The sequence below is a fragment of the Stenella coeruleoalba genome (assembly GCF_951394435.1).
Source record: "Stenella coeruleoalba genome assembly, chromosome: 3".
NCBI lineage: Eukaryota > Metazoa > Chordata > Mammalia > Artiodactyla > Delphinidae > Stenella > Stenella coeruleoalba.
Window position 1 is genome coordinate 51,188,260 of NC_137148.1, and position 23,283 is coordinate 51,211,542.

At 38.6% G+C, this 23,283-nt stretch overlaps 2 protein-coding genes across 5 annotated transcripts in view; one reads left to right on the plus strand and one right to left on the minus strand.

The window, feature by feature from the left end:
• The window catches only part of SREK1IP1 (SREK1 interacting protein 1), a 61,940-nt gene extending 43,240 nt beyond the window's left edge, over positions 1-18,700 (minus strand). Inside the window, exons 1-2 of the mRNA XM_079918335.1 lie at positions 18,514-18,700; positions 7,921-7,968 (exon numbers count right to left, since the gene is read on the minus strand). Of these exons, the coding sequence (XP_079774461.1) occupies positions 7,921-7,968; positions 18,514-18,526 (61 nt within the window). The 5' untranslated portion in view covers positions 18,527-18,700. The remainder of the gene's footprint in view (positions 1-7,920; positions 7,969-18,513) is intronic.
• Positions 18,133-23,283, plus strand: part of CWC27 (CWC27 spliceosome associated cyclophilin) — a 230,147-nt gene continuing 224,996 nt past the window's right edge. For 2 of the 4 annotated variants that reach the window (XM_079918331.1, XM_079918334.1), the window contains exon 1: positions 18,956-19,192. In XM_079918331.1, the coding sequence (XP_079774457.1) occupies positions 19,151-19,192 (42 nt within the window). In that variant the 5' untranslated portion in view covers positions 18,956-19,150. Of the gene's footprint in view, positions 18,200-18,949; positions 19,193-23,283 lie in introns of those variants that run through there. The other 2 variants (XM_079918332.1, XM_079918333.1) reach the window with 2 other exon arrangements.

The following is a 23,283-nucleotide window of genomic DNA, read 5'->3' on the forward strand; positions in this document are numbered from 1 at the left end:
TCCTATTCCCATTTTCTTCATTGTTTTGGGTTCGGGATTGTAGGTCTTTTCCTTCTCTTATGTTTCTTGCCTAGAGAAGTTCCTTTAGCATTTGTTGTAGAGCTGGTTTGGTGGTGGTGAATTCTCTTAGCTTTTGCGTGTCTGTAAAGCTTTTGATTTCTCTGTCAAATCTGAATGAGATCCTTGCTGGGTAGAGTATCTTGGTTGTAGTTTCCTCCCTTTCATCACTTTAAATACATCATGCCACTCCCTTCTGGCTTGTAGGGTTTCTGCTGAGAAATCAGCTGTTACTCTTATGGGACTTCCCTTGTATGCTATTTGTTGTTTTTCCCTTGTTGCTTTCAACAGTTTTTCTTTGGGGGCTTCCCTGGTGGCGCAGTGGTTGAGAGTCCACCTCCTGATGCAGGGGACACGGGTTCGTGCCCTGGTCCAGTAAGATCCCACATGCAGCAGACGGCTGGGCCCGTGAGCCATGGCTGCTGAGCCTGTGCGTCCGGAGCCTGTGCTCTGCAACGGGAGAGGCCACAACAGTGAGAGGCCCGCGTACTGTAAAAAAACAAACAAACAAAAAAATAGTTTTTCTTTGTCTTTAATTTTTGTCAGTTTGATTACTATGTGCCTCGGTATGTTTCTCCTTTGGTTTATCCTTCCTGGGACTCTCTGTGCTTCCTGGACTTGGGTGGCTATTTCCTTTCCCATGTTAGGGAAGTTTTCACCTATAATCACTTCAAATATTTTCTCGGGTCCTTTCTCTCTCTCTTCTCCTTCTGGGACCCCTATAATCCAAATGTTGTTGCGTTTAATGTTGTCCCAGAGGTCTCTTAGGCTGTCTTCTTTTCTTTTCATTCTTTTTTCTTTATTCTGTTCCATAGCAGTGAATTCCACCATTCTGTCTTTCAGGTCACTTATCTGTTTTTCTGCCTCAGTTACTCTGCTATTGATTCCTTCTAGTGTATTTTTCATTTCTGTTATTGTATTCTTCATCTCTGTTTGTTTGTTCTTTAATTCTTGTAGGTGTTTGTTCTTTAATTTTCTAGGTCTTTGTTAAATATTCCTTGCTTCTTCTCGATCTTTGCCTCCATTCTTTTTCCGAGGTCCTGGATCATCTTCACTATCATTATTCTGAATTCTTTTTCTGGAAGGTTGCCTATCTCCACTTCATTTAGTTGTTTTTCTGGGGTTTTATCTTGTTCCTTCATCTGCTACATAGCTCTCTGCCTTTCATCTTGTCTATCTTTCTGTGACTGTGGTTTTTGTTCCACACGCTGCAGGATTGTAGTTCTTGCTTCTGCTGTCTGCCCTCTGGTGGATGAGGCTATCTACAAGTTTCCTGATGGGAGGGACTGGTGGTGGGCAGAGCTCAGTAAAACTGTAATCTGCTTGTCTGCTGATGGGTGAGGCTGGGTTCCCTCCCTGTTGGTCGTTTGGCCTGAGGCAACCCAACACTGGAGCCTACTGGGCTCTTTGGTGGGGCTAATGCCAGGTTCTTGGAGGGCTAATGCCAAGGAGTACTTCCCAGAACTTCTGCTGCCAGTGTCCTTGTCCTCACGATGAGACACAGCCACCCCCTGCTTCTGCAGGAGACCTTCCAACACTAGCAGGTAGGTCTGGTTCAGTCTCCTATGGGGTCACTGCTCCTTCCCCTGGGTCCTGATGCATACACTACTTTGCATGTGCCCTCCAAGGGTGGAGTCTGTTTACCCCAAACCTGTTGAAGTCCTGCAATCAAATCCCGCTACCCTTCAATGTCTGATTCTCCAGGAATTCCTCCTCCCATTGCCAGACCCCCAGGTTGGGAAGCCTGACGTGGGGCTCAGAACCTTCAGTCCAGTGCATGGACTTCTGTGATATAACTGTAGTCCAGTTTGTGAGTTACCCACCCAGCAGTTATGGGATTTGATTTTATTATGATTGCACCCCTCCTACCATCTCACTGTGGCTTCTCCTTTGTCTTTGGATGTGGGGTATCTTGTTTGGTGAGTTCCAGTGTCTTCCTGTTGATGATTGTTCAGCAGTTAGCTGTGATTCTGGTGCTCTTGCAAGAGAGAGAGAGTGCATGTCCTTCTGCTCCGCCATCTTGAACCAATCTCCTACCACAATTTTTTTAAATGGGGAAAAAAGCACCACGGCACAGTATGAAGTCTTACTAATAACCAGATTTCAATTTTCAGTTTTCCTATTTAATAACAGAGTAATCCTCTTGAGCCTGTTTTCTGATTTGTCACAGTAATTATTTGTAACAATAATAATCAATAATAATGATTTTTGGCAAAGTATTGATGTAAAACTTGAATTAACTAATTTAATCTTTACAACAAGTCTATGGAACTAAGTACTATAATTATCTCATTTTACCGACACAAAACTGAAGCACAGAGTGGTTAAGTAACCTGCCTAAAGTCACACAGCTAGTAATTGCCAGCTAAGGTTTGTACCTACATGCCAGACCAATGGTTTTGAATGTTCATAAAAATGGAGGCTATGAAACCTACTTCACAGGGTTGTTTTAGGAATGAAATGCAATGAATCATATCTTTAAACTGCTTAGTACAGACCCTAGCACCAAGCAGATATTCAATACACAGTACCAGGTTCTTACCAGTTGTTGTACCAATAAAAGCAAAGGCATATTCTCTCTTGTTCTCACTCAAGGAGTGGCTATGTGGGCAACTCTAAGTGTCCAGTAACAATAAAACCTACAGTTTCATTTAGACTGTGCAGATAAAAATGTGTCAACGCATTAAAAAAAACTCGTTTTATAATTAGGGTGCCCATGCACTTCTTCCTTGGCCTACAGAGTGTACAGACTAGGCTAACAAGTATTAATTTTTACCAGGCTTTGTTTCTACCTAAGGTCCTGAGTTTTGAGATGATGAAAGCTACATTATAAACTTCTGAATTCTTAAACCTAGTTAATTCCCGAAACTTCACATCCCTATCATTTTGGTTCCCACCCAAAAGTGCAGGCCTCTGTATTCATATCACTTCCCTGAAGTCTTATCCACACATTGCTCTTTCTATTCCTCTGACTTAACTAATCATCACCCCCTTCTCTCCCCATCTTTTTATGACAGCTTCTGAAACCTGCAATCCCTGGTGAACAAACTGTGCTACCTGTTCACAGAATGCCCCCTCTACTGCTTTTTTTAAGGGATACTTGGCTCTTTCCTGCAGACAGCTTACAGCTTACCTCTGTATTATTAGCATCCTCCAGGCTCCTCAACACTGCTTCCACATAGCAGTCCCCTACGCTCCCCTGCAGCTAGCCCTCTGCTGCTGTGTAACAGCCCCACCCACCAAAACTGTTGGAGCCTGACTCACACTCTAGCTCTTTACCTTAAGACCTTCCATAGCCTAGACGGACAGCCTATGGCTTTGGATGGCTTTTCTCAGCTCCTTGACATTCTAGATGCCATGGCCACACAAGGCTCCTTGTCATCACCTGGAACCGTTTCATGTCTGAAATTTTAAACTCCAATATTATAGTACTTTGACTATAACCTTTTATCCTTCTAGCTTCCTTATTCCCTTACACCCATGCACAGATCTGTTTCTGAATCTCGTTAAAAACTTCAGTCACTTAATCCCTTCATTTTTCTCTTAGTCTATCATTCCTGACCATCTGAACACTCTTTTATAAGCCTCATCTGACTCTTTCATATTCCTGTTCTACTGTACCTCACTGTAAAACAACTAATCTGGGTCAAAGCTATCCTTTCTTTGAGTCGTGCCTACCCCTGAGCAGCCAAACAATGCATGAACACAATCACATATTCATGGACATGAGCACAAACACAAACTTTTTAATTTTTTATTTGTCTTTGGTCAACTTCCTCCCCTATTTCCCTTAATGACTTTTCCAAACTAATGCCTGACTTAAATCATTCTTCGACCATTCCCTGGCCCACTCAGTGCCTCCTCCCAAAACGGATGATCCTGCCTCCTAATTTACAAAGAAAATTAAGATTAACAGGCAGCATCTCCTTCTACTTTGTCTCTGCACCTGAAAACAACCATATTTTTCTCACCTAGTTTCCTCCAGACTTAAGAGGTATCCTTGTCATACCTCTTAAGAGAAACTTCCATAATCTTCTCGTCTCCAATATCTACAAGATCTCTTCTAATATCCCCTTGGTCTATATATACATTTTATACTTCAAATATAAAACCCTCCATTTATCCCATATTCCCTTCTAGGAATTATTCAATATGGTATGAATGTTTGTGTCCCCCAAAATTCATATGTTGAAATTCTAACCCCCATAGGTGATGGTATTAGTAGGTGGGGCCTTTGGAAGGTGATTAGGCTCTGAGGGTGGTACCCTCATGAATGGGATTAGTGCCTTCTAAAAGAGACTCCAGAGAGATCCCTAGCCCCTTCCGCCAACTGAGGATACAACAAAAATCTGTGACTTGGAAAAGGGCTTTCACCCGACCATGCTGGTATCCAGAACTTGGGCTTCCAGCTTCTAGAACTGTGAGCAATACATTTCTGTTGTTTATAAGCTACCCAACCTGTGTTATTTTGTTATAGCACCCCATATGGACCTTAAGACAGTACCCTACTTTCCTCATGTAAATTTCTTGAAAAATGGAAATAACATAGGCCCTATCCCTCACTATTCAGGCCTGAATCTAGAAAGTTTGTTTCATGACCTACAACTCTACTTAAACTGATCTTGCTAAGGTCAGCAAAGCATTCTACCTGGCAAATCCAGTGAACATTTTTCAATCTATTTCTCACAGATCTTATCTGTTACACCTGACATTTCTCCTCAACCTTGAAAACCCTTACTCCTTTGGCTTATATGATGCTGCCCAGTCCTGCTTCTCCTGGCATTGTACCTTCTTGATCATTTTTTCCTCAGCTCATGCCTATCTATTTTACTTCATCTGTTGATATTTTACTCCACCAAGAGTCTGTTATTCATTGTTCCAAAGTTTGTTTATATAATATCATGTAAGTAAAAAAAAAATGAATGTGGAAAAAAAAAGAGTAGTTGTTTCCATGAAACAAAGCAGTACTTCTGGAAAGGCTTGATTTAGACGAACTGCTTTAAAAAAGCAGTTTTCAAATTAGGTCTTGGTAAGAAGACTGTAAAGATAGGAGAAAAAACCCTAAAACAGTGAGAAAAGGTATCTTTTTTTCTCAAAGGGGGTGTCATTGGCATTTTGGGCCAGGCAATTCTTCATTGTCCAAGACACTGCAGGATATTTATAGTTCCTGGACCCTACATACTAAATGTCATACTGCTCTCCTCCGGTATGACAGTTGTTATGGGCAACTAAACAAAAAAACCTTCACAGATTTCCAGGGAACCTGTATCACCTCTAGTTGAGAACTAATGATAGAAGGATTCTGCACTCAGATTTCTTTACAAGTATCTTAACTGCTTGCTCATCTTTGAAGAAACAAACTACAAAAAGTAGAAAATACATTTTAAATATGATTTCCACTCAAAAGATTGTGTGTAACACCAATTAGCAGATCCATGGCAAAGAAAAGGTCATGACTGTATATTATATCAATAGATTAGCATTTTTAAGTTAAATAAAATGTTTTTATTTCCTACTGCTGTAATCAAATGCTCAACTACTGAGTCTACTGTATTGAAACTCATTTTAGCATATTTTCTGAGAACTGTCATAATTATCTGAGACATTTATTGCATGGACAAAGGCTTAGCGTCCTTGTAGCTTTTAAATATTCAGAAGTTGCCAACTTCAAAAAAATTCAAATAAAAACTCATTATAGAAATGACCATTCTTCTAACTTTGCTGAGGAAATTCTGCCACGAAAAAGTGAGATCCATGTTAACCTAGCAACACATTCATGTTTAATTTGAAACTTTTAAAAAACAATATAACCATTATTGAAACATACTGACAATATTTTTCAATCAAGTATTAAAGTTTTAAAAAGTGTACAAGCTAAACCACTCTTTTCACAATAATAGAGAGAAAATACTCTTTCGTACCTCACTGACAAATATTCAAATTCTTAGGCATTAAAAACATTTTGAAGGGTTTTGTTGACCTTTGACTTACCTCTACAAGCAACACAAAGATTCTAGCCTCCAAATAACAGATAATTTTTAAAATGTAGTTTCTATTAGAAAGAGGTGTACACTGAGAAGACTTTCATCTCTAGCAGCTGTAAGACGTAAATTTAACCCAGAAGGGAAACATTACTAAATTTCTCCACAGGAGACAAATTAGAAATTGTTTATAATTTAATCACCAAAATCAAAAGAAAGATTTGAATAATATAGCAGAAGGCACTAAACTTGGACAGACAGTCAAAACTATTTGCTTACTTGGCTTCTCTAAATAAATTATAATTACTACAGATGTTTCCATTATTGTCTAATATAAAGTAGCAATGAGGAAACTAGATCAACAAGAATTCTATTTCCAAAAAAATGATTTTAATTGCTTTCCTACAAGTCTTAAGTTAAAAGGAGTCCAAGTAGATGAACTGATATTAGTAGACAGACTGGGAAATCCATTCTAGATTGTGAAGTGAATACAGCATCGATATATATAGTACTTTCTTAAGTCTTTTTTTTAATGTAAAAATTCAAACAATCTTTATTATTAAGTGCATCATACATAGAGAAGCGTATATACAATGAATATTTACAGTTGAAAGAGAATTAATAAAGTAAATAGCTGCATACCCATCTCTCAGGTTAGGTAACAGATTGTTACCAGAACCCTAATTAATCTTCTGTGTGCCCTCCCCCCACAAACCACTTGCTGTCCCCCACTTCCCCCAGATAACCACTAGCCTCACTTATGTATGTCTTCTTTGCTTTTCTTTGTGGTTTTACTCCTTACGTATGTACTCCTAATCTTAAGTCTTGAATAAAGAAATGAAGTTAGCAAGGATTGAAAGAACATAAACAAAGCATAAATAAATATAAGCAAATTTAAAAAACAGAAAAGACATCATTGCTCTCATTTCTTGCATGCAAGCACATTCTTCAGGAGTTTTTATTTATATGAAGGGTATGTAGACTTATACGTCCACTTTTGCTAGTTGAGCATGCTTCAACTGAGCCAGGTTTCAGCCTTTGCTTGAAGGCATGTGACTTGGTTCTCCTAGCATGCTTTTATTCTTAGCCCTTCTAATAGAGATTCATGCCCCAAGTGCTCTCTTATTACATGATTTGAAAAAATAAATTTGTTTTTCCATACAAGAGCATCTTTATTTCGTTACAAAATAACTCTGCTATGAATGGGAGTATAAACAACAATCCAGGCTCATTTGCATGCTCTCCAAACAACTTAGAAAACAGGGTAATGCTACTGTTAGAGCTGTTATTAAGTCTTTAGGAATTTTTACATTTACCTAGGGAAATGATACTTGTTTATACTACATAAGTTCAAATTTAGACTACATAATTGCTCATGCCGAAGTTTACTTTTCCACTCCATTTCACTAATCATAATGGAGGTTGATTGTTTAAATCAAGGTTTCACCAGTGAGCAGAAATTCTGGGACCAATTTCACCCTTATAAAGAGTTAATTCAATAAACAGGAAAACCTTTCATAAATAGTTTTCATTGCTTTCACCTCTTTGCCTAGTATCTACAAGGATAAGGAATAAAAGAATAAGTATCTATGTACTTTTTTGGGGAATATACTTTCGCCAGACTCCTAAATCTACTACTCCACTTGTACTTCACGACATTTTTGCTAGTCACCAGATATATAGCCACCTGTCACTGGGTCCAGAGCAGGGAAGAAAAGTGAGTATTCGGTGCTGACAGAGGAATTTCTGAATTATCTGCAAACCTGAGCTAAATAACAGGGCTAAAGGACAATGCTCAGGGCCCTGAAATCAGGATGCTAAATCATATTGCCCAAAGAGGCAATGATTCACTGCACAAAATGCAATTTTTTAATGTACTTACGATAGCCACATTTTTTACAGCCTGCTCGGACACTGTCCTTGTTGCAACCTGAAATACAGTTGGATAACATTTTAGGAGACATATAGATAAGTAATAAGAACAAACATTTCATCACATGGAAAAGCTGAGAAAACCACTTGTTAGAGAATTTATTTCTTAAAAAAAAATCATCTCTGACCTAGCTTAGAATACTACTCAATTATTATAACTATTAGAAATCAGTGGAAAAGCTAATTTATTCAAATTATTTCCATGACAAATACTTAAAGAAGATATTTTTCTCTAATTCAACAGAAATGCTGTACTATAGTCAAGAGCTTCAACATTCCAGGAATTCTATAACACTGCAGAAGAAATTCTGGGGTACTCTGGCCTCTCTCTCAAATGTAAAATAATTAACTGACTAGATATATACGTAAACATGCAGGTTAACAAATATTTTTCTGCTTACCCTTAGAAGAAAAAAAATTCTAACTTTCTTAAAGGAATTAGTGAAATTCCAGAAACATACTTTAATTGCTAGGTATTGTAAGAAACATCTCAATTCAGTACTCAAATTTTGACAAGAGAAAAAAACTAGTCACATATTCAGTGTGATCAGTGTTTAGAAGTATTTACAGTATCTCTGTATAAATAGTGGTACATACAGGTAACGTTGAAGATACAAATAACAGAGGAAATAAAACTGATTTTTTATTGTGATAACATACATATAACATAAAAATTTACCATCTTAACCATTTCAAAGTGCACAATTCAATGCTATTAAGTACATTCACAATGTTATACAACCATCACCACTATCTATTATTTCCAAAACTTTATCACTATCATCCCAAACAGTCACTGTGCTCATTAAACAATAACTGTCCATTCCCCTTTCCCTCTAGCTCCTGGTAATCTCTATTCTGTTTTCTGTGTCTATGCATTTGCCTGTTCTAGGTATCTCATATAAGTGGAACCATACAATATTTATCCTTTTGTGCCTGGCTTATTTTACCTAGCATAAAGTTTTCAAGGTTCATCCATACTGTAGCACACACCAGAATGGCATTCCTTTTTATGACAGAATAATATTCCATTGTACGTATATGTAGTTGAAACCAAATTTAACCTCCAATAAGGGCTTCCATTAACCAATCAGAGGGCCAGTACAGTACTACTCTATTTCTTAGTTAAGGGCATCTAACTCCTAAGTCCTTCAAATGGAGATATCTCAGCTTAATAATAAAGTACATATAGTACAAATGTAGTACATTTAATTTTAAAAGAAAGATCATTTTCAAACCATTTCTTTAATGGTATAAAGTCAAATATTAGTCATTTCCTCCTAAAATATACATTGTTGAGTTGTTCTAGTAAAAATACAGTCCGTTCTGCTACGATGCTTTTTAAAAAAACATAAATTTGTTCCAATGCATCTGATATAAGAGGGAACAATTTGAGGGCAAAGTGTCCATGAAATACACTAGGTGAATACAGAAACTTGCATCCAGTTGCTCTGAGCCTCAAAACATACATGGACACATCTCAAACATTTCTAGCAACTTCAGTTCACCACGTGTGCTGTGAGCAGCACCCACCCACATCTGGTGTTATAACTTCCCATCTGATTTTGTATTATTACCTTCCTACCACTACTTCAGAACAACTCATAAGCTACAATTCTTCTGAACTCCTCTTCCACAGCAAACTTCAGGTCTTTTTTTTTTTTTTTTTTTTTTTTTTTGCGGTACGCGGGCCTCTCACTGCTGTCGTCTCTCCCGTTGCGGATGCGCAGGCTCAGCGGCCATGGCTCACAGGCCCAGACGCTCCGCGGCATGTGGGATCTTCCCGGACCGGGGCACGAACCCGTGTCCCCTGCATCGGCAGGCGGACTCTCAACCACTGTGCCACCAGGGAAGCCCAACTTCAGGTCTTTTAAAAGGTACAGTGTCCTGTTTATTGCAGTATTTATGTATCTTTTAAGCAATTAACATATGCAGATAGGTTCCTATGAGTTTTTATGTAACACTGATGAAGTTTTTAAGTGTTGTGCCCCAACCTCATTTTTTTTTCCATAAACCTTGTGGGTTTTATTGCAGAGTGTAGAAACACATAACCTGCATTGTAGCAGAACTGTGGTATAAAACTGGATTAATAATACAATCAGGCGCTTTCATTATGAAATAACTGCACGTTGAAAAAGATGCTCAGAGAATCCGGGTCAATGTTAAGTCCGTTCCCACAGAAACCACAGACACTGAATAATACTGAACAAAACTGTGCTAAATGCACCATTACCTCTCCTACAACAAACTCAAAATGTTACAGTGGACAGATTCGAAATGATCTCATCTCAGCATGTATTAGAAATTAACTCATCTTTGACTAAAGCCATCGATAAACTTATCATTCAAGTATCTCCTATTTTTAGAATGAACAAAATATGAAACTTTTTCAGAGCAGTTCACCTTCTTTAATAAGGTTGTAATTTTTTACATGAAAGGGAAGTATAACAAGAACTCTAAATAATTTCATACCAGCTATTTCCTCACCAGCCTTTGGCTAAATTAAGATTTCAAGCTTCATTTGTCTATCATTTTCACAACTGTCTGGCCAACTAAATACTTTTACCTGGAACTTTGAATCCGATGCAACAGACACAGTAAATCTGAGACAAGTGACAATGAAATGGGGACAGTTAGTTCATTCTGCTGTCAGGATCCAGTTTCTAGTGGTAGTAATGCCACTGGCAGCAGCAGCCCTAACCAGGTCTAGGCCTGGGCAGGATCTTGGCTACGGGTTCCCTTGCTCTTGTTTATTTTCTGAGCCTCTATTATCCACCCTTTTCTTAGAGTCTGTGAGCTTCCTGGTATCTTTCCTTTTCTGTTTAAGTTAACTAGTCAGTTTCTGTTGTCTAGAACAAGAACTCTGCTGATAACAATGGTACTCGAGATCCATGTCAAACTGAATAGCAAGACTATAAGGGAGGCCCTGACTCTGACAAGTTATCCATTTCCCCATCTTAGGTTCCCGTGCTGTTCTTTGTTTCACTCTTCTTCAAAGTTTGCTAGACTAATAGACCCTGCCTCCCTCGAAATGTTCCTACAATCCGAAAGCCATTAAATAATCATGACCTATAATTCAAAAGCCATCAAATAAAAACTTACAAATTTGGCTACATATCGGTAATATATTTCCCCCAACCCCCACCTACGCCTCTGAGGGTGGCAGGGCAGCAACATACCAAAGAGATATGCTACAAAATTCCAGAGGCGCCTCGGTGAGTGAGACATGGGACAGGTGACCTAGGTCTTGAAGGTGTGGCAAGAGGTTCTGGAATGGAGGATTCTGGGCCAGTCATGGAGAACCGGAAGCTACAGCAGAGATGATGGAATTCAAGGAAACATCCTTGCTTTGGTGAATGGAGATTTCTTCAGTGGACACTTGGTACCCGCTCTGAGAGCCCTTACCCCTGCCTATTTCCTGCCATGATGTGGGTCAGATGTACATATTCTCTATCACATCAGAAGGACAGTGCTAATGTGTCTCATTCTTGTGAGAATCCTAATAAAGAACACATATACTCATTAAAAAAAAAATTGGCTACCTAACAAAATCTGAATGGCAAAGACCACTAAAAGCAAACTCAAAAGACACATGAAAACTTGGGACACAACATTTGCAACTCATAGCACCAACAAAGGGCAATTATCCCTACTCTATAAAACCCACCAAAGCATTAAGAAAGCGATCAATGACCAATAGGAAAAAAATGCGCAAAGGAACTGAACAGAAAGTTCACAGAAAAGGAAATAGAAACAACTCTGAAACATACAGAAAGATGCTCAGCCTTATTCATAATAAATGAAATGTACATTAAAATCTAAACTGGGATTCCATTTTCACTTATCAGAACAGCAAAAATTGAAAAGGTTGAAGAGGGTGTGGGGGGACATACGCACATGTATCGCTCGTAGGAGTAAAAATGAGTACCATCTCCATGGAAAGTAAGCTGACAAAATCTATCAGAACTACCAGTGTACATATTCCTTTGATACAGCACTTCCACGTCCAGGAATTAATCCACTCAATTTACTTGCACCAATGCATACAGGCTTATGTGCAAAGTTATTCACTGCACCATTGTTTGTAACAGTAAAAAAAAGTAGAAATAATTTAGTCTCCAATTTTGGTATAGAAGAATAAGGATGTTCTTTATTTAATGATATTCAATGGTCTCTAAGATATAAAGAGAAAAAAAGCAAACTGTAGAACAGTATTTACGGAACGTTGCCATTTGTATAAAAGAAAGGAAATTTTATATATATATATCCCTACACGTTACATATAATATAGGTTATATATATAATATATATATCCCTACACACTTACATATACGATAGATTATATATAGATTATATTAATAGAGATATGTAAAGAAAAAAATCTCTGCAAGGATATATACATTGGTTACCTGAAGAAAGGGTGAGAGACACGTCACTATAGACCTTCTGTATCTCTAAAATGTGAAACGTGAATGAATTGCCTTCTCAAAAACCAAACCCAGAAACTTCCCTTAGCCCCAACACTAAGAAAAGGTGTTGTCATGCAAAGCATTCTTTGACAAAAGGCAATGATTGCACTTGCAAATTCTTCAGAGAAGCTACATTGCAGATTTTCAACAAAATTTTATTAACTGATAGTTTTAGGAACAAATTGTAGAGGTCTTTATTTATTGTATTTGTTATATGTTAACAAAGCCTTACTCTGATCTAGAATTCTGTTGAACTTGAGTGGCAGGGGTCCTTCCTCTCCTAGTAACTTAAAGGACTAGAGAATGTCAGTTTCTCTAGATTTGGGACCATGCTACATTTTGTATACAGCTTGGTGCCTAGCCTGGTGTAGAGTTGCTAGGGGGTCCTCAAAAAGTCTTTGTTGCTTTGAGCTTATAAATTTAAGAAAATACTTCAACAGCTGGGAATCAGTAACTTCTATTGCTCCCAATTGCCAGCTATGAAACTAGTGCCCGCAGTGTCACTGGTCCACCTGAGGCATGACAGGCACTAAAAGAAAAGGAATAAAAGGGCAAAAGAAATGAAAATAATGACTGCTGGGAAGGGGGAAATGATGGAAGCACAGGGAACTTTCTGGGATGATGGAAATATTCAAAATCTTTATTATACATACGATTCTTCAAGCTCTACATTTGTGATTGTGCATTTTATTTTCACATATATGAATTATACTTTAGTAGGTAGCATAAAATGAAAAAAAAGTAATAGTAGGACAAAGAAGGAAGTGAAAAGAGAAACGTTAAAAAAGATGAAAAAGCAGGGACAAAATAAAAGGAATGAGAAAACGTGAGACAAAGGGATGGAGTGTTCCTGACAGTAGCCTTAGGCTGTTCACTGGCCCCGAAAGGTATGGCAAGCTATCATACTGACCTCAATTTATTCTCTTGAAATTTCACATCACCTGTTTCCAAAGTCAACAATTTTGTCACTGGGAACTTTAACAGTGATGCTTGGAACTTAATATTATATTTCTCTCATGCTGTATATTTTAGATTTTAGGGAAGCCTGTAAAAGCTTTCTTTATAATTAAAATATTTTCTGTAATCATTTAAATTTAAAAGTAAAGAGCTTAAGTAACTAAGTTTTCTTTGTAGTAAGTAATTAGCAATTGTAATCACCTCTGTCCATTCTTTTCATTTTTAACTCAATTAGATTCAAATTAGATTCCTTTTGTTTTGTAAAACTTTAAATTTTACATTTGGTTACTCAGTAATAATTTTAGTTATAATTTGGTGACCCTTAAAGATAACTTCAATTTCTTCTGCTTTTAAAATTCAAATCGTGGCCAGATTTTATACCATAGAGGTGCTATATAATATGTATATAGCTATGTACTCTGCTAAAGTTGAATGCAGAGTAAAATGCCATGTATTTAAACTTTTCCACTGCTTTATATTAAGAATTTATAGATATAATCCTTTCTTTGGGATTCCCCAAAGATTATACTGAAGGCAAAACAGAAAGAACAGCAGAAATAAAAAATTCTCTGCATACTAAAAAAATAGGTTAAATGAGTTCCCTGATGTAAACATTTTAAAAGAGCAGATGTCCCCACCTTCAGTTAAAAATGCCTTCATAATCATTTGACCCTCAAAAGAAGAGATAAAAGTAAATCAAAGAATTTCTTGTTTTAAACTACTGGCATGAAAGAGCTAACATTTAAGTAAATGTATTAAATGCTTTCACTTGCTTGCCTCACAAAATACAAATAACCTGTGAAGAAAAAGGCTATAGATATTACCAGTTTAAGAAGAGACATGGAGAAGTTTAATTCACTATCTAATGAAACAGAATCAAGACTGCGGTCTAGTTTAGTCTGTTTACTTTAGTAACAGATTCTGCTCAGCAGCAATTCTAGTGATCATCCCTCTAAATATTATTTACCTATAACAGGCATAACTCTGAAATAGATGTGAGAGAGACCGTCAACATGAATAAAGTTCCTATACTAGAGGAAACTTACAATATACTAGGTAATCTAGGCTAATGCATCCACAGCTGTAAGGCATGCTAGACTGTGCCAGTTTAAAGACATATAGCTCCATTAGTAAGCAGGAAGAACTGGCTGGCATAACTTTCCATTGAGAGATCAGGAAAGCTTCCCGCAGGTAGACATGGACAATAGAGCAGGGACAGTGATAACAAAAGCGTGTAGGTAGAAAAGCACAGAGGTTCTGAGAATAGTTGGCCAGGTCAGAAGACTGCAGAATGCATGAGAGCAGTGGTGGGAGGAAAGGGCAGCAAGAGTGATTCGGCTGTGCTTAGGAAGTGTGTACTTCATTCTTGCAGAGATGGGGAGCTTTGGCATTATAACAGTTTAGAAGCGAAAGAAAGCTTAGTCATCAACTCCTTCACCATAGAAACAAGGAAACTGAGCCTCTGAAAGGTTAAGGTGCTTGAAAAGAAATACAAAATTCACAGATACGGGTCAAGAATTAAGTTCCTGTCTCCCAGGAACGACAGGATCAGGTACATGACTTAGGAAAAGTATTTCAGGAGAAACATGCCACATAGACTAAAGAAAAAAGAACTTGTGTATAGTATAACTTAGGAGTGAAAAGAATTTGGATGTAGCATAATTTAGAATCCTTCTATTACTAAGTTGCAATAGTAACCTGTTAAGAATTTGACACACTTTGATAGCCAAATGTAATGTTAATTTGGCTATAGGAAATTCACTATCTTGGCTATATAGATTTCACTGAAGGAGGGAGGGGGGGAGAGAGAGAGAGAGAGAGAGAGAGAGAGAGAGAGAGAGAGAGGGAGAGGGAGGGAGGGAGGGAGAGAGAGGGAGGGAGAGAGAGGGAGAGAGACAGAGACAGACAGAGGGACAGAGAGAGAGAGAAAGAGAAAGTTTTCCTGCCAACTACATCAATAACATACATTGCCACTTGTGCCAGGTAACTCTTCATTGGAAATGGTTAATTATTAACATGAATGTCAGAACTAATTTCAACAACTGTGAATGGCAAAAGCAGTTTTAAAAGAAAGTAAACTTCACTGTTTCAGTGTCTTTAAATGTCATTTCTTTAATAACAACTATAAGCCTATGATTTCTCTAAGTAACAGAGTACACATTTCACTGTGTTACCTACACAATAGTTACACACACTGCTATGGAAAAACAGCTAAAGTAGGTGACCGTAAAATAGATGAGGCTGATTATCATTTGTGGAAAGCAACCTCAGTACTTTATAGTCATACCTTGTAATAATCACTAGCAGAGCCACCCAAAAAATGCCATGCTGGATCCATATGAGCATTATACCTAAAAATAAAAGAGCATTCTTGTCCTTCTTGATGATTATCTCCAAAGATTTCTGATGGAGCCCTATTTTCCTGTAATACACTGCCTGGATCAATCATCCAAGAAATTACCTTAACATTTTCCGTATTTTCTAATGGCACCTGCATTGTACTTTTACAGTGCCGTCATGCCTATTATTTCAATTTTTTCTGGGTTTAAATAGTTTATCTATGTCTTACCATCTAGCTTAATGGCACAATTTAAGATTATTACACTTTGAAGCATTATTTTGAATTGAAAGAAGGTTAACATATCTATAACACTAGTCTAAGTTTAAGGGAATTTCAATAAGGACTTAAAAAAAATCACTTTTGTCTTCTTTCTTAAGCAGCACATTACATTTTCATTACTAGACTTAAGTTTTATGAGGACACAGATTGTGACATACCTATACCCTGTAGATGCTCAAAATGCTTGCTCAAATAATGAAACCAACAGTGACAGCAAGTCAACTCTGGATGCATTAGTGTGTGGCCAAAGTCATCAGGGCTGACTTGGCCTATCAGGATGCCTAGGCAATCTACTGTTCAGACTGGACTTCCTCTGCTGGCCCCTTACATGTCGATATTCTCCAGGCTCCAGCCACAGACCTTCCCTTCACACTCTATGCACTCCACCTGAGCAAAGGCTTCCATTCCCATGGCCTATTACATGTGTGGATGATACCAAATTGTTCTTTGATTCTGGCTTCCTTCCTAAGCTACAAATTTTCTCTCTTAGTGTCTATTACATATTTCCATTCCTATCTCTTACTATTAGATATTTCCATTCCTTGAGTACATCTCAACACAAGCCCCAACTGAAGTCATCATCATCCCCCCTAAATACTGTTCCTTCTCAGGTGTTGCCTATATTAGTAAATAGCCCCACCCAGCCCCACTAACAGTGAAACCCAGGTATACCTCATTTCCAATCTTACTCACCTACAGTGAATATATTGCTGATTCCCAGTGATTCTACCACCAGAAATATATCTCTAATCTATCTGCTCCTCTCCTTTTCTAATGAGACCATTCCTGAGGCATCATCGCAGCTTACCAGTTACTCCTAACTGGCGACTCTGTCTCCAAACTAGCTCTCCTTCAATCTACTGGGCAGCCAGAATGCTCTCTCCATAATGTGAATATGTTTAAAAATCCTTAAATAGCATACTATGGTCCTTAGGAAAACATCCAAACTCCTTGTCATGGCTTAAAACATCCTGCAAGAACTGGAAATTGCCTTGTAAGTTATACTAAAACACAGCAAAATGGATAAGCACATGGGGTCTAGAGGAGCCAGAGTGACCCGTCACTTCCTAGCTATCTCAGTCAAGTTACCTGATTTCTCTGTCCCTCAGTATCCTCATCTGTAGAATGGAAATAGTAACACTGAACTCAGATTGTGGGTGCAAATGTTAAATGAGATAAAATACAATGCTTGACACAGTGTCTGACACATCTGACACATAGTAAATGCTTAGTAAATATTAGCTGCTGTTATCGCTCTAGTTAATTTCTCACTTCTCTTCCATTTGTATTCTTAGTTCCATCCATAGTGCACATCTTCCATTTCATCTTCTCACACATTTCTTCTTCCTTTACATATCCAGTCCCTCTGGCTACAACTCCCCCTCCCACAATTCTTCAGGTCTCATCCTAAATGCCACATCCTCTGGAAAGTCCTTCTGGCCCCTCCAGTCTCCTGTTAGGTGCCCTTACTATGTGCTCCTCAAGTGTTTGTATTTTCCCTGACTTACACTTGTCAGACTTTCTGGTACTTTCTTTTCACTGCTAAATTGTAAGTTCAGTGTGAAAGGCAACTGTATTCCCAGTGCCTAGCACAGAGCCTAGCATGCAGTATGCCTTTAATAAAAACTTATGCGTATGAATGAGTGTATCTTTCCTCTCCTACAATGCCCACCGCGCAGCCCCCCCCCCCCCCCCGCGATGCTCCTCCTAAAACTGCAGTTGGTAGAACAGCACTACCTTCCCATAACAGCTATCTGTAAAATACAGTTCAGTAAAGGCTGCCACAGAACAAACGTGGTCAAATAATACTGGGAAACAAAGTTGCTTCTGAACCACAGCAATTCTCAGCATCTTTTTTATACTATAGGCATTGTGAATCTCCAAGTTGTGTGAGTGGGGGGCCGGGGGGAGTGGTGTATATTTCTCAAAATATCTCCTGCAACCAGTATTGGAAGGAACCACACGCATAAATCAAAAAATCTCCTTCTTTTGCAGATTGAGAAACTGAGGCCCAGAAGGGCAAAGCGACCGGTCCAAGGCCACACAGGAACTACATTCAACAAGGAAGAGAGAGAAGTAGAACCCCAGACGCCCATTTCGGCCCTTCCAGTACAAACAATGCCTCTGGCTGCTTGGGTTCGCAGGTGTTGCCACCTAAATTTTATTTTCAAGCCATACTAAAGGTCAGTTTTCCTCGGCCAACCTCCTCCTAGGCCTACAGTTACTAGTCTGTCTGCAACACCCCTCCCCCTCCTCCACCCTATATGTACTTTCCCTGTGGTGCATCCGGTGCCCTGGGAGATTGACTGGAGTGGGGGCGATAGTTTCTTTCCTTCTCTCTTTCCGTCAGAGTTTATTTTTGGACTGTAAACTTTTTCCCGTAAACCAAGCGAACCTGCTAATTTTAACGCCTTCGCCTTTGAGCTCTACTCCTTACCCCAGCGCACTCCACCCTACCCTACCCGCTCCCTCCCTCGCCCAGACCCTGGGTCTTTACCTGGAACTGCCATGGCGCTGGTAAGAGGAGTCTCGGGACCCCTGGGCTTTCGAGAGGGCGCTCGCTTCCCGCTGGCCGCGAGGACTACACACAGCTAGGACGGCTTCTTCCTCCCACCGGCGCCGCGGCACCCAGGTGACAGTCTGAGAAGGCCCTAAAAGTCTCCGGCGTTAGCGGAACCAAGTAGCTGCTGCTCTAGTTTCTGGGGGAATTGTATTGTAGACTCACTCGGTCCGAACCATTACTGCCAGCTTCCAGGGGTTTAATGGATTTGCACACGCGTGGAGTGAAGTAAACAACACCAAGACTTACGAATTGTTGTCTTAAAAATTGTAATACAAATTAAAGTAATCTATAGGGGCTTAATAATCTTTTTCTCGATTCCCTGGAGGCTACTGGAATTCCCCCTTCTCAGGATTAGCGGTGCTCGGGTCCGGGAGCAACATGGCAGCATCCGTGAGGCGCTAGCTTTAGGAGAAGAGAGCGTTTGGTGTCGCTGCCTTGCGGGATTTTGACAGGTTGCAGCTTTCCACGACCTCCCGATTTAAGGAAGCGTGTACCGATAGGTGGACAGCTTTAGTTATCGACCGTTCGCTCTCATCCCCACTTAGGAGCAGAGTCCTGAGCGCTGACCAGCATGAGCAACATTTACATCCAGGAGCCTCCCACGAACGGGAAGGTGAGCGTCATCTAGGGTACCTGGGCTCCCCAAAGCGATATCTCACTGGTTAAAGGAATTCTGGGGTCCTAGGGTTGGAAGAGATTAGAAGTCTTGTCCTTACCCCTGCCTCTGAACAGGATTGCATCGAAAGCCATATACTGGCACTTCTCAGCACGTAATTGAAAAAGTCCTCAAGTGGAGATTCCTCCATCTACCAACCTCCTGGCCCTACTTGGCTTCAACCTAACTCTGCAGGCGTTTTCTAGGGTCGTAGGTAAAAGCAAAGTATATTTTATAAATTGACTTTTTTTTTTTTTTTTTTTTGCTTAATTTGGAGATCGCTCTTTCTCCATTTGTTCTACAATCCTTTATTGAATGCCTACTAGGCACCAGGTGCTGGGGATATAAAGATGGATGGATAAAACCTAGTTGTTGCCCTAGAAGAGCTAATGGTTTAGTTTGAGAGGCAGGCAGGTAAAGAAAAACCTTATATGTTTGGTAGGCGTTCTAATGGAGAGAGGAGCATATTGCTTTGGTAGTACCGAGAAGTTAGCAACTGGGAAAGTAGGGAAAGGCTTCATGGATGAAGTGTCGTTTGAGCTGGTCTTTGTCAGAGAAAGTGGGGAATGGAAAATGTTCCCACATTAGAATGAGAGAATAATTTCCTGATTGATTTTGATGGTCAAGGTATGTCAATTCCTATTCAAAGTGTTTATATGCAGTATGAGGCAGTCAATAATGGAATAAGTATCACTTGAATTCTTGAACTGGGACCTAGTCTGTATCACACACAAAATATGATGAACCAGCGTAATGGAGAAAATAAAATGAGAATGAAAGCATAGAGGTGAATTAGGATAAACTGAATTTGTATCAGATACAATTATGTTGCAATCTTGTTTATTTACATTTTGTAATACAGTGAGAGCAGTTTGAGAACAAAAGCAAAAATGCTGTAAATGATACCCCCAGCAAACATTTTAGTGGGTATTTTGGGCAGAGCAATTCTTTGAGTTCTGCTGTTTGCACTTTTCCCCCTCCTCACTCCTACCCTACATCATTGTGAAAACCCAGAATATCTATCTCTTCTTACTTCCAAATGTTTCTTGAGAGTGATATCACCCCCAGTTGATAAACACTGGTAGAGATGGAATACATTGCCCATCCTGCTAGGCAGGCAGTTCAACTTGTTGTTCCTTTCTGTAGTATACTCTAGCCTGCTCAAATGGCATTTTAGCAGAGAGGGCTTTCCTATCAACTCTCTATAATATAGCAAACCTCATTCATATCCTGCATTCAACATTCCCTGGCCTCCTTAACCTCTTTAGTTTTTTCTCCAGTACTTTTTTTCTTTTTCAGTACTTATTTTTTATTGTTGTATCGTCCTCCACTACTCTCGCCCATGGAATGAGCATTATGAGGGCAGAGACAGACATCTAGAATGGTGCTTGACACATGGTAGCAGCAGTTCAAATATGTACTGAATGAATCGGTGGATGAATTAATACTGTATTTCTCTTAACTTCTGAGAAGTACAAAGCATCAGTGAGTTTGAGGTTATACTTCTACTGTCAAGGGCAGACCTAGTTGGTTTACTCTGGAGGAAGATTCAACATGGTCATAAAGATGAGAAGCTTTAACAAAGATATATGCCTGAACAGAAATCTTTCATTCAACAAATATTTACTGAGCACCTAGCATAGGCCAGGCTCTATGCTAGGTTTTAGGGACACAATGGAAAGAAAAACCAGCATTGTCCCTATTATCAGAGAGTAAGTTGAGTGAAATATACCGTGGTGAAATAATCATGCAAATAAATGTATGCAAACTGTGGTGAATATTGTCCTTCTGAACAGAATTGGGCTGAGGGAGAATATGAGGCATAGCCCAAGTTTTCCTTCAAAACCAGTTTGGGACTTTTTCCAGCATAATAAGACTGATTGAAGACATTGAGGCTTCAAAATTTTGTACCATAGAGAGCATGGCAAGAATTTTGGCCTGGAAGGAATTTAAAGCAGATGGAATAAAAAGTTTCCTTAATGAAATGTTTGTTTAGTGGCTGTACTGTCTAATGCTACATTAGGTACTGAAAGGATTCAGAGATATTCCAAATATGTGGGACAAAATTTCTCTCTTCAAAGAGTATAGTGTCAACTTGGGAAGTAATTGACACATTATACCGGTGGTTAACCCCTGGCAGTAGTCTGTAAATATGCTGTGTTATGTTATAACTCTGGCCTTTGAGGATGAGACACAGAAATGTAACCCTTGACAGAAATTTTCTTATCTACTGAAAATGAAATTTCCACATATTATGATGATTTAATCTAAATTTTATATTAACCCAATATTTATTCTTAAGAGACATTTTATTATCAAAGTATTGTCTTACTTGTAAGCTTTAAGAAAAAGAGCCACTGATGATTGACATAGTAGTTATGGCTAATGGGAATGCATGGCCAAAGGAGGAGCCATGTGCCTTTTTTTTTAATTCAGTAGTTAATCTTCGTAAAAGATTAAGAAAACCTGGTAAACAAGGTGGCCCAACCATATATGCGTTCTTTTTACTGGGAATAAGTTTCCTGTGGTCAAAAAATTTTATAAGAATAATATTTACAATAATAATAGCTATCATATTTTGAGCATTTACTATTTGTCAGGTACTGTTCTAAGCAGTCTGTGTATAATAACTCATTTTGTCCTTACAACGAACCTATGAGGATATTATTATCCCTGTTGTTTTTAATTGAAGTATATGTGACATACACTATTATATTAGTTTTGTGTTACAATATAATGATCTGACGTTTGAATACATTGCAAAGTGGTCACCACAATAAGTCTAGTTACCACTTGTCAGCATATAAAGTTAATACTACGTTATTGACTGTATTCTCCATGCTGTACATTTCATGCCCGTGTCTTATTTATTTTTTAACTGGAAGTTTGTACCACTTGATCCCCTTCACCCATTCTACCCACTCACCTCCCACCTACCTCCACTCCTCTCCTCTGGCAACCACTGGTCTATTCTCTGTATCTAAGAGTCTAGGTTTTGTTTTGTTTTGTTTGTTTTGTGTTTTAGAGTCCATGTGTAAGTGAAATCATGTGGTATTTGTCTTTCTCTGTCTGACTTATTTAGCATAATACTGTCAAGCTCCATCCATGTTGTGGCACATGGCAGTATTCCTTTCATTTTTATGGCTGAGTGGTATTCTAGTGTGTATCTTCTTTATATTCATCCATCAATGGACACTTAAGTTGTTTCCATATGTTGGCTATTGTGAATAATGCTGCAGTGAACAGAGGGGCACATATATCTTTTCTAGTTAGTGTTTTCATTTTCTTCGGATAAATACCCAGAAGTGGAATTGCTGGTTAGTACAGTAGTTCATTTTTAATTTTCTGAGGAACCTCCACACTGTTTTCCATAGTAGCTGCACCAGTTTATATTCCCACCAACAGTACACAGGGGTTCCCTTTTTTCCACATCTTTGCCAACACTTACTATTTCTTATCTTTTTAATAATAGCCATTCTATTGGGTGTGAGGTGATACCTCATTGTGGTTTTGATTTGCATTTATCTGATGATTAGTGGTGTTGAGCATCTTTTCATGTGCCTATTGCCCGTCTGTATGTCTTTGGGAAAATGTCTGTTCAGATCCTTATACTCGTTTTTTAATCAGGTTGTTTTTATGTTACTTAGTTGTATAAGTTATTTTTATATTTTGGATATTAACCCTTTATCAGATATATAATTTGCAAATATCTTCTCCCATTCAGTAGGTTGTATTTTCATTTCATTGATGGTTTCCTTTGCTGTGCAGAAGCTTTTTAGTTTGATGTAGTCCCATTTGTTTATTTTTCCTTTTGTTTCCCTTGCCTTTGGATCAGATACAAAAAAAAAATAATTGCTAAGACCAGTGTCAAGGAGCTTACTGCCTATCTTTTCTTCTAGAATATTTATGGTTTCAGGTTTTATATTCAAGTCTTGAATCCATTTTGAGGTTATTTTTATATATGGTGTAAGATAGTGGTCCAGTTTCACTCTTTTACTTGCATCTGTCCAGCTTTCCCAGCTTAGTTTATTGAAGAGACTGTCGTATCC